Below are 18,973 nucleotides of genomic sequence, written 5' to 3'. Positions count from 1 at the left end.
ATTTGCATCGGTAGTTAGTTCTCTCTCTCTCTCTCTCTTTCTCTCTCGCATAACTGCGTCCAATTGCCCTTCACGAGCAAAATTTCCAGCCACGAATTCACGCTCTCGACTGGGAGCGATCGAAGTACTAGTCTCGAAGCAGCCATGTAGTGGCTGCGTACATTACACAGTTTGTTTCTAACTGCCCAAATTTTCTGCATTCAACTACGACCGGCACCTCGCGAACTCGACGTCTCGAAGATCTCCCGGTAGAGCAATTAAGTTGGGGCGAATGCGGCCATAAGTGAGCAATTAGACAGCATTGAATTCTGGTATACGCTAGAGTTGATACTACTCAAGTGCACAGCGCGATTCGTTCTGACGATTATGTGGGCAAACATTCAACACGATCCTTTAAGTGGATAAGCGTTACAGGCAGCATTAGTACTAAAGAAAACATAGCGTATACGTGCGAAACACCGCCTGGATTTGTAAAGAGCTGTAATTATACAAATATAGGGAATATGCGGACTATACCATCTCTCACGATATTGTATACGGATAGATAATTACTCGAAATCCCTATCGCGTGCGAGAAGAACCGAGATTTGTTAACGATATATCTGCTCGTTGTATCATATTATCAATGAAGTATCTAGCTTCGATATTAATCAATTTTCGACTTAATCACCAAATAAATGATTAGAAATGATTTCACAAAATCTTGCAATTCAATTCCTTATTTCATAGAGATAGAATGTAAATAAAAATCGATACTTAAATTTGAGTAATTAATATAATTGCGTGTTTAATTTCCATAAAAATAAAAATGAACCTGGAGCAATCAAGAAAATTACGCCGCGCAATGATATTTGCAGCGAGTTAACACTTTACACGCGATTTTTGTCGATACAGAAAAGTTTCATATGTATGTGGTAGTAATGCTTGCAAATATCATGGTTTATTCCAGTAATTGTCAAGTCATGTGTAGTTATTTCTGCTTCGGTGAATATTCGCTTGGATTCCATTTCTCTATATTGCAGATACCCCGAGGGACTAGCTGTTTCCACTATTCTTCTCGCTATCGAATATCGGCGAAGGAATTCGTAACACACGAATGCGATCCGAAACTTATTAACAAAATTTCATAAAATGGTGATAACTATCATTAATCTATCGACGCCTCTAATACATTTACAACTGTATGACGAGCGTCTATCATTTATTATTGTTTTTGTAAAGAATATAAGTCGTAATGATTAATGACAAGAGCGAATAATTTTCTCATAAGAACTCGACGTATAAATTTGAGCATTTTTCTACGATATACTTTGCGGGAAAATTTGTCGAATGTGACAAGTATCAAAACATTTCTCAGAGATAGATGAACATTTTCATTCAACTATTTTTCTAAAAAGCTAACATTTTCGTTCAATAACCTTTCGACAATTTTTCGTCAGTTTTATGCACGACCGATCCGCTCGAAAAATAATTTTAAAAATTCGAACACTTCAATTTTATTAAAATCTGTCAAAATTATCACGCCGTTGCTTCGTAGCAACAAATTCGCGAGCAAATATTAATTTACGATTGTTATACCATAATATATGAATAAATATTTGTGCGTTTACACACACTAATTGATGAGTGTCGAGATATGTAAAATGTAAAGTATCGTCATGTAAAGAGTACAAATTCATTACACAGACAAGTATATAGAAATTCCATATACATTGAAGTACCTTTCAACCAAAACTAAAAAGGATGACGATTGTACGTACAAACGCCGATAATTATAAAGAATAAATGATTCAAAGGTTTTGTTAAATTAGAACATATTAATATATAATAAAGCCTTGTTCTTAAGTTAATTTTAAGTGTGTGTCTAAGTTTAATACAAATTTCATTAAATACCTAATTGCTAAGAAATTTAATGTTGAAAATTGAGAAGACTAATAATTGCCTTCCATAAAGTTTTCGCTCAACCACAGTTAACTCCAAGAATAATTAAAGCATGACATAGTAAGTTTTCAACGCACCTTATACGCTATACTTATATCGAAAATATTTTTACGCTAGAAAAAGAGAAAGAGAGAAAGAGAGACAATTTCGAAATTATCCACATTTTCTCCAATGCTATAAATTACTTTTTTTCAATGTAAAATAGATTGCCACAAGCAAAATTAGTAAACATATTTTTTTGTAAGTTTTCAATTTTAAATATAAATATAAATTAACATAAATCTCTAATAAAAATTAATTTAAAATTGAAATATTATTAAAATATTTAAACATTAAAAATTTAAAGTTTTATTGCTTGCATTCATTAATATATTGATTCTTTCATCTCTTTATTTAAAATAAATTTATTTTTAAATGCTAACAGTACAGAAGGTAACATTTCCTGTTTGATTTTTAATTGGTACACAGATTTCAAAAAATCCGCAAGTAAAAATATTAATGACAATGTAGGAATATCCCTACATATTTAAATTTTAAAAGAAAACGTGTGTGTATATTTATGATTAAAATCAGAGATAGTTTTAAAATATTGTTCTACGCGCTGCACAACAACCAAATTTCAAGTGTGGTGATAAGCACAAACTTTATATATATACATACGTATACATATAATGCGAACCCTCTTCTGTCCTATATAGTACATCGAGATTAAAAGTATTCCTGATATCATCATAATAACGTAACATCGTAATAATGCGAAATGAGTACATTCATTCTGTAAGTATTATATTTATCGCTAACAATTATATAATGCATTCAACATACGAAACTGTGTTTCGTACTATTATTAGGTAATATTAACTATTACTAATACGATTATACTATTGTTTCATATTTGCAATTGTATCAAATATATACATATATGTATATGTATATATAAAAATTATGATAGATCATTAAAAGAGATTATAATATAAATCAACGAAACAGCGTTTGTCAAAATTAAATTGTAAGAAAAAATATTTTTTTAAATCATTTAACTACGCAATTAAATAACGTTTTATGATATAATTTGCAATTGTATCAAATATATACATATATGTATATGTATATATAAAAATTATGATAGATCATTAAAAGAGATTATAATATAAATCAACGAAACAGCGTTTGTCAAAATTAAATTGTAAGAAAAAATATTTTTTTAAATTATTTAACTACGCAATTAAATAACGTTTTATGATATAATTTGCAATTGTATCAAATATATACGTATATGTATATATAAAAATTATGATAGATCATTAAAAGAGATTATAATATAAATCAACGAAACAGCGTTTGTCAAAATTAATAATTGTAAGAAAAAATATTTTTTAAAATTATTTAACTACGCAATTAAATAACGTTTTATGATATAATACTACGCTTGAAACTACGGCAATTTTAGTCAGAACAACTAGAATTCACCGCAAAGGAGAAGCGGTAATCAGACATACTGCTCGAATCTACACGTTCTCGAGAAGGTGTTAACTGCAGATGCAGGCATTAGCTTCCGCGCCTTTGGGACTTTGTCACAGCATGAAGAAGGGCGTGGCGTCTAATTGAAAGGGGATTAATTAAGGCGCGTACACGGTAAGAAAATCTCGCGCTACTCGAACGGTTTCCTCCATCTCATGGGATTTCTTGCCGAATTATGCACGAAGTCTCCCCTTTCCTTCCCTCCAGTCTCCCTTTACCTGGCCTTTCTGCTCACCTCCATGCGGTGGAGTACCGTGGGAAATGCTTCCCGCTCACTAGGGCGTTTCGTGGCACAGCATCAGCGGGTCCTGGAGAAGGGGCACAATGTGTGAGAGAAAGAGGGATAGAGAGGAGGAAGGCGCGAGACAGTTGGAATTTTGATAACGTTAGGGTCGAGGTTGCGTGCTTTGCCGCAGCAACCACGACATTTCTCTCGCAGTTATTCCGCAGCAAAAAAGAAATCTGCGCTCGCCCTCCCGCATACTTCGCGCCAGAATCCCTTCGGCATTGCCTTGCCTTGAAATTCAACGATGCCCAACAGCGTCGACTCGTTTTCTAACGAGAAAACCGCACACACATGCGCGCTCGCGCTCTCACCGCGACCAGTATTTTCCCCAAAAAAGTATATACCAGAGGCAAACTGAGAATATTCGCGCAGCACAAAAGGAACGGCTGCGCTACAGTCACAGATTATTTAATACAATAATTGTACAATCTTTATACAAAATGAGTGCGCGCAATAAAATATTTGGTCAACATTCCGTTTCTTTATGTCCCTGGTATTTTTTCCTCCGCTTTCTCCTCTCTTGTATCCTTCATTCTTTTCACGTATAAAAATAATGTATTAACGTATCTCCGGAAGTATCGCGTGTTGCAACGCTCGGACGTGAATTTTCGCGGGGATAAAAAAAACCGGTCGAGATACGCGTTATTTTGCAAAAGCAACACCATGTGTTACTCTCTTGCCGCACCCTGGGTTTCGAATAATTTCGCGCTGCGCAGCGTTCGTTTACTGTATTCTTAGGACGGACCGCAGCGAAGCAATAAAGTACCGGAGCTGAAGTGTCGCGGAATATTTTTGCTGAACATATATGTACATACATATGCGAGAGACGTAACGCACGACCGAGTATTCCGAGTACCTACACGCGTTTATATCGTCGCAATATTCGGTCGAACGTCGCACGCTGCTTCGGACAGATAGGAACGTATGTTCCGCAAGTCCTCGGAAAAGATTGATGAGCAGTAACGATATCACGCGCGGTAAATTCCCGCGGCCTCGTACATATAGCCAAAGAAGGCCGAATTCTCGGGGACGACAAACAGCAAACGAGAATTTTATCCCCGATATTCGATATATTAACGTAAAATTTTTAAGAGAGTTATATTAATATTTTATATCAAATGTATAGACACATGTTATTGTCTCGAGTAACGAATAATTAATTCGTTTGCGAGACAACATTATTACTTTATTATTCGAATTACGATTGTATATTTGTATCTAAAGATTTAAAGAGGAACTGTGTGACTAATTTTCGTGTCTGTTAAGTATATCGGGGACCGATATTCGAGAGATATATCAATGTTGTAAAATTTTCCTCAAGAATTACATAAATATTTGATATCCAATATGTATACACATGTTATCGCCTCGAATAATGAATTCGTTTACGAGACAACATTATTACTTAATTTATTATTTGAATTACGATTGTATATTTTTATCCGAAGATTTAAAGAGGAACTGTGTGACTCATTTTCGTGTCTGTTAAGTATGTCGGGGACCGATATTCGAGAGATATATTAACGTTGTAAAATTTTCCTCAAAAATTACATAAATATTTGATATCAAATGTATAATGAATTCGTTTACGAGACATTATTACTTAATTTATTATTTGAATTACGATTGTATATTTTTATCCGAAGATTTAAAGAGGAACTGTGACTCATTTTCGTTCTCGGTTATGAGGACCCGACGAGATCGCATTCTTTCTCTTATTTTTCTGCTGCAACGGCAATAATCGCATAAATCCCTCTCGCAAAGACGCGTCGTATCAGCGCGAGCACTCGTATACGTCGCACCGTTTATTATCGCATTCGCGCCAGTTGGACGGTCTCGTGTATATTATTAAACCATCTTCACCCTCGGCGTATGCCATCTCTTTACGTTTACGCACGTCGCTAAAATTACACACGCGGGATTCTTTCTTTTTCCCCCGGTTTCGCGCTTGTCTCTTTACAATCCTCTCGGTTCCACTTGCGCGCCGCGAGTTTCGTCAGACATCGCTCGCAGAAACCTCGAATACCAGTACGGCGTGAACATTTTTCTTAAGAACGCGAGAGACTACATTATGGCTACAATTCTCCTCAACTTTTTCGATTACAACGTAAATATCTTGGTAGTTAAATGTTCCGTTCAAATATTCATCATATTAAATTTTTCAGAATAAAAGTAAAAATTTTAAAGGAAATATACTGCTGTTTGTGAAAATTGCAGCGCCATGAAGGAATAATGATATTAGCCGTGTCGAAATTTTCACAAACGGCATTTACGTATATTTATATATGTTTAATGTGTGTAATGAGTTTTTACATATGTACGTATATTTTTAAATTGAAAATATATAATTAAAGTTTCATATTTTATCTTTATTAATCTTAAATATGGACATCAAAATCACTTATCAAGTATTTTATAATTATTAATTTAATAGCTATATAAAAAAATCCCGTGTTCTCAGCTTGAAATGCGCAAAACAAAGCAAATTAAAAAATTGACCAAGAACACATTTTTCCATGAAAACTTTACGTATATATAGCATTTAGCGTATTATCTTATTTATAGAAGTAGTTTCTCAATGATAGAAACTTGTGTATGTGTATATAATTGAGTATATATATATATGGTATATATAATGAATGAAAAAAAAGAATATTAGAAAATTACTTTTCTATTTTGCATATATTATATCTTTCAACAGACATTTAAATACAAATGTGCAGTTAAGTATTCTATCAAACTATGTAATAATATATAAAATATGTCTATCCTTCTTTCTCTCTTTTTTACTGTCTTTCTCTCTGAATATTATATACGATGCGATCTCTCTTTTCCAGACAGAAAATTGATTAAGCGGCCCTTTAAGATGGTTGAAAGTTTTCAACCCTTAAGTAGAAACTTTCGGCGTATTATCCACTTAAAATATTTGCACCAAATATCTTTTACATTCCTTATAACAGATATCTTACTCTTTATAGAAATAATAATAGAAACTAGTTTCTCGAATTTTTATTGCATTTATGGAAAGGCTGTGTGTTATTCTTATCACTACTCTGTTACTCTCTCGGGATCCATAATGTGAAAAGCGTTACCATTCTAAACTATGTGTACGCGCACGGTTTGCCAAGTCAATGCAACCAAGGAAATTTATGCGCGCAAACATCTCTGAAATCATGGGTAATTTAACGTGGAACGAGAAGAACCGCGAAATCGTTTAAAAGTTTGGAAAGTTGTCTTAGGCAAGAAAAACTTTTTACTCATGCGCGTGAAAAGTTGGAAATGGTCGCGACCGATTATGATAATATTTGTCTTCAACTTATGTATCGTTATGAAAAATATCTTAATTACAAATGAAACGGAAGCGCATAAATACCGAGAAATTTATTACATAGAGAATAGTTTATTTATTATATACGCATTAGCCGTTTATGGCGTCCCTTCTCCTGTCTTCTCTCTCTCTCTCTCTCTCTCTCTTTCTCATTTCGCCATTTACTTCACGCCAATATAAATTATAAGTAGCCGTCTGTGTGTTAGTTTAGTAGGCGTGTGCATGACACGCTCTCGGTAACGATAGCGCGACTACTTCGAACTGAATCCATTATGCCGTATACGAATATTACAAAGCTTACTGAATTGTAAATGAGGCTCCTGTACTTGGTGGGGTTAGCAACGATAACTTCGGTTACTAGCCAACACCATCGCGTCTGCGAATGCGATTCGAGTTCGTAAGTTCTGTTAATCTTTACTCATCTTGGTATTAAAGTCATAATGTAATCACAAGTGTTATATGATACTTATTGTTCCCTGTAGCTCGCGTAATCATTAAGTGTTTCTTATACGTTTGGAGTATCAACGTCATCAATTTTATCAAGTTCGATCATCATTTGGAAAATTGTATGAATATACAATAGTATTAAAATGCAATAGAAAATAACATAATATGACATATGAAGCTATCGATTGGCAGTGACATAGCATTTTGATACATTTAGAGAGAAATATGTACTCGAACGTATTTAGGGCAGATCGTGCTTCAATTTTAATCTCACCGTTATGTTGCATTAATATTTTCACATCGACAAATATAAGAGAAAATTAATTAGCACGCGCTTTTACGATATTGAAAATTATTAAAAATTAATATTACATCCAATTAATCGTCCTACAATTTTCGATTTTTAGAAAAATAGTTTGTTCACGATAACGAGAATTCTTGTCAACCTGCCGTTAGAGAAATAAATCGTGTATCTATATAAAACCTCGATTCTTCCCGCCGAGTGTCTCTTTTCGCTTCGAAGCTTCGACAGATCCAAGACGTTTACCTGGCACGAGTCTCCAAAGACTCATTGCGCTACAGTTCCGTGTTTCTTTTCCGCCGACCTCCTTTTTACTTCTTTTCCCGCTACCTCTTTTTCTACTTCGAGGCCTCTCCCTCAGGAATAAAGACGAAAATTGACAAACCCTCTGTTTCCATGTGCACGTTGCATTGTCTGTATATTCGTCTTGTAACGATAGAACCAATTTGCAATGTAGTGAATTTGAAGGAACAGAGACGAATCTAAGACTCAAAGAACCTCGTATATACATATAAAATTACTAATTTCAAAAGATGACAATATATACTCAAATATGATTAAAAATGTTCATAAAAATTTCCGGATAATTTTTTTAAGTTAGATAATTAGTTTAATTAGTTTGATAGGTAATTCTTTTGATTCATGTTCTTTTAGATAGTTAGATACTTAAATACTTTTAGTTCAAATAAATTAGTTTTAAATTATATAAATAATTTTTAATTTTGAAATGCTCTTTTAATGCTAAAAACATAATAATACCGTTACTATTATTTCTCGAATAAATTTAACTGCACATGTTAAAGTCATTTCAAAATCATCTTGCATTTATGATAATTTACCAAGTGTACGCAGATGTCAAGAGTAGGATATTTATAGGACAGAGGATAAATGCATATTATTACACACATACAATTCGCGTAACCGTAATTAAATTGTTACATATAGAGCTCTCCTTAAACCAACATGTCTGGCTTGCATTTTGCTCATCTTTTTGAGAATAGCCGCATCATTGTCACTGTCATCATCACGGTTATACAAAGCCGCGGGCGAGACTACGCCGCAATGAAAATATGAATGAGCTAGAGAGAGAGAGAAGAGAGAAAGGTGCAAGGTTCATTTAAAGCGCACCCGTTTTTACTCGTCTTGGTAGAGTCGCGTACAAGAGACCGTGAACCATAAGACGCATTCACCGTATTCCCGCGGGATCTTTTCTCGGCTAATGCGAGATGAAATTACAGCCCTCCCAAGTTCCGGTCGCATCGTCCACTCTAAAGACAGTGACACCTCTTTCCGTACCCCTTTTATTTTCCGGCACGTGTATGTGTGCGGGTGCGTGTGCATGAGTGCGTGCATGCGAGGACATTCCTTTCAACTGGTCGGATCGCCAGGTGGAACGAACGCTCGTCGTCCCGTTTACAAAAAGCCACCGCCCTTAATCTCAGGCGGAAGGCAATCCTCGGCTCTACGAGTTTCAAAGAGGAGTTTTCTAGTTATTGGAGAATATTCTCCAGAGTTTAACGAGATAACTTATACTTTTACGATCAAAGATTGACATTGTACGGATATCGTGAAAGTCTCCCGGAAGCGCCGGACTATGCATGTACCTTCCGGAAAGGCTCGGAACGAGATCGGTTTTCGAAAAAACAGCGACTTCCGGTTAAATTATATTAGCAAATGTTTCCAATTAAAATGCTCGACTTATATTGGTTCAACCTTGTACGAGCTTTCTAGTGTCTTGAATAAAAAAAGGAAATTGTGTAACAATGTTCTCATAAAAATAATCAACCATGAATTAATGATAAAAATAAAGCTACTTTCCCCTCGTTTATTTTGATTTATTTCAACTGTGAACTTATTGTAAAGAAGAAGAGATATATTAACTTTGGTTTTCAAATAAAGGGAATACATTTTATGTAAAATTATTTTAATTAAATTTTGATTATAATTTTATTTTAATTTACAGAATGCTGTTAAATTGTTTAGTACGTGACTTTCTAAATAATGGAAAATATTCCCATTTTCTATTATGTATAAATAAATGATAAATAACCACACGTACGAGAGACGGTATGAAAGATGGATTTATTGTACATCGTTTTATTGTAAAAAAAATTGTCTCCCTAAAAATAAAATGCCACACCGCAATATACTTAACCGGTAAGCCGATCCGAGTTTTGATAATGAAACAAAACCTTGGGATTCTTTTTGCAAACGAGGTATTTAAAACAAAGTTTATATGCACCCTTATTCAAGCACAGAGGATTATAAAGTTCATTATGGTACCAGGATAAAAAAAATTAATAGCATTCCGAAACTTTTGGGTTGATGGAAAAATGTGCAGCTTATAATACACTCGCGAAAAGCATCGGTCGTGTTTCTTGTTTTTTCTCTTTCGTTTATATTGTGTTTTGAATGCAGTATATTTTTATACGTAACAACGTATGGAATTAAGAATTACGATGTTTTTAAAATTTTACAATGTGAAATAGATTTTTCAATAATCTATTCAATATGATTTTTCAAAAAATGTAGAAATGCAGAGGTATAAAACTTGAAAAAATTCAAACAGCTAATGTAACTAATTAAATAAAGAGTAATCCTAATATTATACATATATTTCCATCTAACAACTTTCTATAATGCTTTTTCACAAAATAAAAACATTATACATATAAAAATGAAATCTCCGTTAACATAAGCGCAGACATTTATGCTTTTTTTATTTTTATCATAATTATTATCATTTAATTCTCTGCTTAATTTACCTCAATCCGGTATATTTTTTATACATATATAAGCAATAAAACTTTGTATCTTTTATAAACATTTTTTATATCGTATATACATATATTATTCTGTCAGATATATGCATAAAAACACGTCCAATAAACACGAGCAAATAGGATAGAAAAAATGTTGAAAAAAGTAAAATATATTGCAATCTGCTTGATTGAGCTTTTAAAAATACGATAAATGTGCGATGAACAAAAGGGCTTTGATATTACACACTGCAGTTCACGCGTATTTACGGTTAACGTAAATTTTAATCAATGTTTTAAACATATCTATACTCTCTCTCTCTCCAAAGAGAAATTTATATGAGATCACGTAATACGCTAATTTAGGCAAGTACAGCAAGTTCGCCAAATACAAATGGTACATGACAAACCAAGCTAATGTGGATAATCACCGGACACGGCAGTTACTGCCACAGAAGCCAATGATTAAGATTAATATTAGCGAGTCTGACAGCAACGATGTTATCATCATGCGACACGCAGCACGACGGCACGCCATTTGTATTAGACTTTGTATACGTGTGATAATAAGGATTTTATATGATTGCGAGCATGATGTTAATAGAAAAGGGGAATGTACTTCAGATATTTTTTTTAACTATTTCATTTCGCACAATATTACATGTACTATTTATATATATTATACTTGTTTCATATTTCTTTCTTAACCATTAAATTAATCGGAAAAAATTTTACGAGAAAGTATAACAACACTTTGATTGTGATATTATTTTTTCACAGTACTGTATTAAAATAAAATTTGTCGTATCACAAATTAAATTAACGTGGGTAATCTCCAAGTATTATAGTTACAATGATTAAGATTAATGCCATCGAGCAAGAACAATATTATCATGGAACGCGACAAGAGCAGCAAAAAACGCATAATGTAATTATTCCATAAGATGGTATTATGAATATACTGCTATTAATATTTATATCTTAATATTTGCAAACTTATACCATAAATGCCGGAATATAATGTGAAAATATAAGATAATACTGTAGTGTAACGATATATTTAGAAAATATTTTATTGTAGTTTTTGTTTTGTTTAAGATCGTTTTCAAAATATGAAACAAGCAGTTATATATTGAAGTAACTTTTTTAATTATTATTGTAGAGAGGAAAGATTAATCTAAATAATTTAAAGAATGTAATCGGCACACGATAAGCCAAGTTAATGCGAATACTCATCGGATACATGACATTGCTATCGTGAAAATCAATAATTAAAATTAATATTACCCAACATATATAGTAGCATCGTGATGCGCACGCAGCAAGATAAAATGTCATTTGGATTATTAGAATTCAAGTAATAATAAGTATTTTGTGCGAGTGAATAAAAATTTAAAAATCTTGATATTTATCAAACTCTTTGGTTTTCATACAATCGTACAAGAGAAATAGTTTTTTAATCATTATTTCCTGTGTTCTACTATAGAAATATTTTTATACGAATCCTTTTACCATTTAATTTAAAAAAGAAATTACATTTTCCCGCGATTCTTTGCGATATTTGCAATTGCGGTGAAAGTTTGCGCGTCTAATTTGCCTTTTCCAGCGTCAAACTTTGAATCATCTCCGCGAATAATATTCTTGGTCGCTCGCAGCTCATTTCGATAACGCAGTCTCTCAATTATAACTACTCATGACAGCGGTTTCGCTTCCAATAGACGCGTTGACTGGCTTAAACAACATCGGTACTAAAGGCAGTTACCGTGAGGCGCAACAAACTGGATGCGCGAGCAAACTTAAGTAACTCTGTGAAGTTTCTGGAAGACAAGAACCGAAATACACACTAAATTGCCCTAATATTGTGGCGCTCAGAGTTAATAGTTTCGATAGCGGAATAAAAACGCGTCAGAGTTCGTTCCTCTAGCCTGTAATTAATTAAGCCACCTGTCTCACAAGAGCGTCAACTGGAGAACCGTCTAATGCCGCAACCGTGTCTCGGCAGATCAGCATGCTGCGTATATGGTATGTGCGCGTCTACGCGAAGCACTTGGTCCTGATATTCCTGGCTTAACACCGCCCTCATCAAAATTGTAATTAAACTCCATACACGTAATTCTCGATTCGGGCGGTTAATGCGTTCGCGACAGCTAGGCGTGTAAATAAATTCGCGTAAAACGAGTGCAAGCGTAATTCTCTCACATTAAATGTTGGCGATCCTTTGTTGAGCGCGCGACTCTATAGTTTACGGATTCTCCTCAGTTTTCACCCTGCTGGTAGTGAGTTTTTTAACTCACTAATTGCGCAAGCCGAGAATTATTATTACTTCCCCGTTATAAATTTAAACGAATTATTTTATCTAACATGCATATTGTAAATATGGCATGGTGTTCGTATAATATAATGTATAATATATGCGTCACAAATATAATGAAATAAAATACAAAAAATTTCATGTGAAACGAGTAGTATAAAGGTCTATTTATACATATCTGTGACTTATCACTATCGTATCGGTTCAATTCTATGATTTTCGTCAGTATCAGTAAAAAAAAAATATCGTCCCTTTGTACAATATGTTTTTCATTGATACTGACAAAAAATCGAAACTGACCGGATACAACACTGATATGTCACGGATATGTATAAATAGACCTTAAAGCAGAGCCTTTATATTAAACGGCTATACAAAAATAAAATTAATATTGTTGGGGGAGTGATATATTTAAATAAAATACTCTTGATGCGTTGAGAACTGTTTATTACTCGGAGAAGAATCAATAATGAGAGCGTGTCTCTCGACCGGCGGTCGTCTTATATACCGCCGTCAAAATAACCGACGCTTCAAATCGCGCCAATCACGCGAGGACACGAATTCGACAAAAATCTCAGGCGACGAACGGATGAACATGTACGGAAGACATACAATACAAAAGAATGTAAATACCGAGACAATGCCTTATAATAATACATGCCCGCAATAACAAGACGGACGACGGATAACTAAATAAGTCGAGCCCAACAAATAAATGCCAACAATATGATTAATCATTTTATGTAAATATACATAAAAATTTTATTTTATTATTTTATTATTTTATTATTTTATTATTTTTTACGGGAATTAAATGTTTTGTAAATAATATATTATATCGTTTTTGTTAAATATTATCAGAATTTTTTCTATTTTTGATATATATATATATATATATACATAAAAATTCTCCTTCGTTTAGAAAATTATATTTTTTTCGGTGATAAAAAATGTATGTATATAGTCCTCGTTTACACAATATATATTTTAATATTAATATTATAAAAATAATTAAAATATGTGCAATATTCATCAAATATTTATAAAAAAAACTCTTTTCCGATATAGAATGCAGATTCTATGCATTTCTCAAATTCATCAATAATAGAAAATAATATACTTTATTTTGTACACTTTTTACCCCTTGCAAACCTATAATTTTAAATTAGGTTACTTTACAATGTTAAATTAGGCCATGATAGCTAATAATAGCAAAAATATAAAAAGTAAACACATGTATTACTTAAAAAAAATGAAATCTTTTATTTTTATCATTATATTAACTGAACCAAAAGTCACGCATGGGAAGAAATTTATTGTTTTTCTAATTAACATCTCTAGCAAAAAAGAAATAAAACTGTGAAACTTTCTCTCTGTATGTTTATTTAAAAACCAGACTTTTACTCTAAAGACAGCAGATTCATCGATTCTTTACTCCTTTTAAACATTCAGCCTTCTGTTTCCTGCTTTCACCCTTCTGAGTTCTCGTTTTCCTCCTGGCAAACACAGCAATCGTCGAAAAAGAGTCAAGAGAAATCAAATGAGTTTGCGCGGGAGTGACAATGGAGTTTCGCGACTGTAATCAAGCTACTACGAGTGACGCGGGAAAAGGGATCGCCGTGGAGGGCGCAGAGACCATCCTTCTCCGCATTTGAATTTCCACGCAAAGGGAAACGAGCTGCCACCGATAGCGTCTAGAAATCGTCCGCGGCGCAACGATAGAGACGTCGAATTAAGCGCGATGCAGACCCTTAATTAAACGCTCGAAATTGAGCCATCGATTAAATACCCTCTCTGCGACACAAGAACTTGTACCCTTCTTTAACGCGGCCAAAACTATCTGAAAATGTCTGAATTATCAGCGCACGTATTCGTCATTTAGGTAACGATAATTTTCTGAGCATAAATGAAAGGCATACGATAAAATATAATGCAGTGAAATTAGAAAAAAAATTATTACACGAAAAATGCAAACACAATATTACAGGAACAAAAAGTGAAACAACATTAATATCTTTCGCTATAAAAAAAAAAAAAAAGATATGCGTCTAGAATCATACGTTCCGCATCAATAGAAAACTTTAAAAAGCAATCGCAATCTGAACACTTTTTTATGCAACCAATTTGTGTCATCGTTATTTCATGCCAATTACGTGCAACGATTGTTATGTAAAAGTATGTACAAAAATACATCGCAACCGTAATAAATTTATATTTTGCTCCTCGAAAAAAAATAAAAAAAAAAAAAATGTGTTTTAACATAAAAAGATTAATTATTTCGTAAGTTTTGACATAATTGACTTGCTTTTTCCGAAGAGAAAAACATGAAAATATGTTTGAAGAAAAACAGCTGTAGCTATATTTGAACACAACTCGATTACTTCGCGCAATTGATGCTGTCAGAATTAAAGTACAATTTATTTAAGCATAAAAAGATCCTACAAATTTAATGCCACTTTACTAACTCTATTATTTAACGATGAAGCTCGCGTGACATAGGTAAAGGTCTGTAATGTAGAGTCTGTATATCGTAACTTGTTCACTACTGGTCCCGCTACCATTCGCGTTAACTATACGAAAGCCGTCGTAAAAGCGGCGAGAAACGCGCATTCTGCGCGGGCTATCCACGAATGTTATCTCCCTTTTGTCCGCGGCGTCTTGCAGCGCGATGGGCGCTGAAACGGGACGATGTAACCAGCGGGAGAGCTACTTTACGAGAAAAGACTTTTCCGCATTTTACACAGTCATCACCCCGTTTTTCCTCTCACCAGCCAAGTCCCCTAGCCTGGAAGCGCGAAGAAGCGTAGCGGCGTCTTGGCGAGTTGCCGTCCGAAAAAGGAGATGGAAAATATTTATTATGCTCTCGCACTCACATTGTGAGAGACAATGGAAGCTATTATTCACGACGAAGGTATTTTTACGATATTAACGATATTTTTTTTAACGAATTTTCAGATAAATTTTTTTCACAAGTACGTCTCATGATAATATTTTTTTTTTAAACGGTCGACAATTTTATTAATAAATTTAGAGAATTCTAATCTGAAGACATTCTAATATATATCATTTTATATTCACTGTGTGCTCTCTATCTCTGGGCTGATTAATATAAAATCTATTTGATGTCAGTCAACATCAAAATGAATAAAATTCTTGTCGTGTGTTATGAAATAACAAAATGTATCGAAAACATCAATAACAGTCGTGTTAATTAGAAGATATGAAATATGTTCTATATATTGTAATTAAAAATATTTGTTCTCATTATGAGAGACAATGGGAATTATTGTATTTCATAGGAAGAAAATATTTTTACGATATTATCGATTTCTTTTAAACAAATGAGATTTATATATATTTTTTAAAGATGATCGTTAATTTTATTAATGAATATAGAAAAATTTATCTAGAGATATTCTAATATACGCGTATATCATTTTTTATCTGCTATACGTCCTATCTGTAGTGACTAATAAAATCCATTTATTGATCCATTTATTGTCAATAATCAACAAATCAATATAAATAAAATTTCCATCATGTGTTAGAAAATAACGATATTTCGCAGTTACAATATAATCAATATTACAGTCGTGTCAATTAAAAAGAAAAAAGAAAGAATTAATGTTCATCATTTCGTTCTGGAGCACAAAATAGGCGCTACAACACATATGTACGTGTAAAATATACGCAGTATCAGATAAAATTTTTGTTGAAGATTTATTGATTGATAGCGTAATCTGAAATTCTCGAAATAATTACTTTGTCCTAAGAATTGTAATTATAATATCTTCCCGCTCTCACATTTAATCGAAATATCAACGTAAACTTTATATTGCGCACTGCTGTATATATCGCACATATATCGTACAAAGATACACTTATACCCGAGATTCATTTCGCGGAAAGGAAGGCGAAGGAAGTTATTTTTCGACGTCCAAAGGAATCTCATCAAGTGACCACTTACTTGTTATTGCAAAGAAGACGACAGCCGCTTCTAGCCACAGGTGGCGAGTCTTCATCTTGATCGCGTGTAAGGAGTCCTCGGAGTGTCAATTTTCCTGAATGAGATCACCACCGGACTTTGGGTTCACAGTTCACTGATGCACTCACTCGCGACGCAACGCATCAAGTTAACGAAACGCGTGAAAGAACGTACGCGGAATTACACGGCACCACATCTATCTCGCTGTGTCACTCCTTCTCTCTCTCTCGTTTTCTGTCTACTTCAAACGAACGCGATCGTCGTACGTAGAATCGAACAACATCAAAACGCGGTCTTCTCAGCCTCACTTCGTATCACTTTCCTGCGCGTCGTCGGAAATGGCGCGCATTCGGATTCACTGTCCAAACTGTCAAACTTTACACTGTCAAACTTCGCGCCGCTCCGCAGTTCCCTTCGACTTCAACCCTCTTTCGCGACAACGAGACCGATCGAATTCAAATCATCCCGTGCACCAGATTGATCACCGCGCGTTCCGAAACTTTCCCGCTGTCGCTTTTTCCGTTATTTTTCTTTTCTTTTTTTTTTTATCTCTTCTTCCGGCAATCGCGGAAAATGTGTCGCGATCGACGGCGGTCTGTTCGCGAGTGTTATCGATCACTGCGTGCCAGCGTACGCGGGCACGAGCACGGAGATTTTAAGCACTGTTGACAGGGTAATTGCACGTATATCTGCACTGGATTGCGACGGACGAGACTGAGCGTCGCCGCGCGAAGCCGTTCTGTCGTGAGTCGCGCCTGCGTCGACCGCCCTTCTATCTTCATCCCCCCACCACCCACGCCGCGATATCTCTCGCGGTCTCCCTCCTTCTCCTCCATTCGCTTCAGCGCAGTCTCGCGCGTCACTCCTTTGCCTCTACCCTTCGCCGTTTCTCGTGCCCCGTGTCATCTCGCTCTCCCCCAGTGCTGCGATCTCTCTTACCTCGTCCCTCCTTCCGGACGTTCCCGCGAACACGCACGATCTTACTCTGCACCTCTTTCCCGCGGAAGGGCGGCTGTTCCGAGCCCTTCGGATTCAATTTGTCGACCGGCCGAAAGTTTTTGTTGAATACGGTTTGTTACGCGTCGTCATTCGCCCGGCATTAGGATCCATTGTCGGCACGCGCGTGCCACGCTCTCGCATATCCCACGCGGATTCCGTGACTGTTTCCTGTACGCATACAATGATCAGATTTGTCAACTTTCGAGAATTGTTAGCTTAGTTGAGTCTATTCTTATTAATTGAAATACAATTAGACACACGCCGCGTTTCTCATAATCGTATTATTCATTTTTATTGAACTGATTGTTATTTTGCTCATTTATCTTGTTTTCCAATTTATAAATCATACATAAGAATACTTTTGTATTACACGTGCAGGCAAAGTGGCACTTTGTGTACGTGTTTTCTGTGCGGAAAGCGGCCGATTTCCTACACCGCCACCTAGCGGCGACGCGGTGAGTGAATAAGCCGCATTCAAAGCCATTGCCTACGGCTGAGCCGCGTTCAAAGTCATTGCACACGGCTTCAGCCGTAGACAATGACTTTGAACACGGCCACGAACACAAAGCCACTTTGCCTGCACTTGTAATACAAAATAGTATGTGTATCACGTGCGGATTGACAATTGTTCACTTTTGTCACAATTGTCACAATTGTCAACTTTCCGCACTTGATACACAATATACTATTTTTATCAAACGATAAAATAGCATGTATATTTAATACACTGTGCAATGCATTTCGCACATATATACACAATAAGTTAATAATAAATGATTGAAACAAATAATTTTTAGTAAAGAGGAAATACGGAACGAAGAAATCAGCCACTATAGTTGAATTTTGGCTATTCTTATATTACAACCTAAAATTTAACCCTCAGTTACTTCTCTGGGTTACGTTAACCCATATCAAAAATGATTTTTTCGAAATTTTAGAACATCGCTTTTCATTTTTTCTTAAATATCTTAAGTCGTAGAAATCTGGTGATATTTGTACCGATATATTCTCTTTTTTTACTGTCTGGCGTATCGATTGAAAAAAAATACTTCAAAATAGCTTCATTAGATCCAGAAATATAAACAAAAGAAAACT

The 18,973-nt window shown here is 34.7% G+C and overlaps 1 protein-coding gene across 1 annotated transcript in view; it reads right to left on the bottom strand.

The window, feature by feature from the left end:
• Positions 1 to 17,607, bottom strand: part of LOC114940614 (uncharacterized) — a 139,644-nt gene extending 122,037 nt beyond the window's left edge. The window contains exon 1 of the mRNA XM_029315338.2: positions 16,862 to 17,607. Within this exon, the coding sequence (XP_029171171.1) occupies positions 16,862 to 16,916 (55 nt within the window). The 5' untranslated portion in view covers positions 16,917 to 17,607. The remainder of the gene's footprint in view (positions 1 to 16,861) is intronic.
• Positions 17,608 to 18,973: the final 1,366 nt, after the last annotated feature.

The sequence above is a fragment of the Nylanderia fulva genome, unplaced genomic scaffold, assembly GCF_048542155.1.
Source record: "Nylanderia fulva isolate GAGA-0341 unplaced genomic scaffold, ASM4854215v1 Scaffold6, whole genome shotgun sequence".
NCBI classification, from domain to species: Eukaryota; Metazoa; Arthropoda; class Insecta; order Hymenoptera; family Formicidae; genus Nylanderia; species Nylanderia fulva.
The sequence above is the reverse complement of the archived record's forward strand: the minus strand, read 5'-3'. Positions and strand labels throughout refer to the sequence as shown.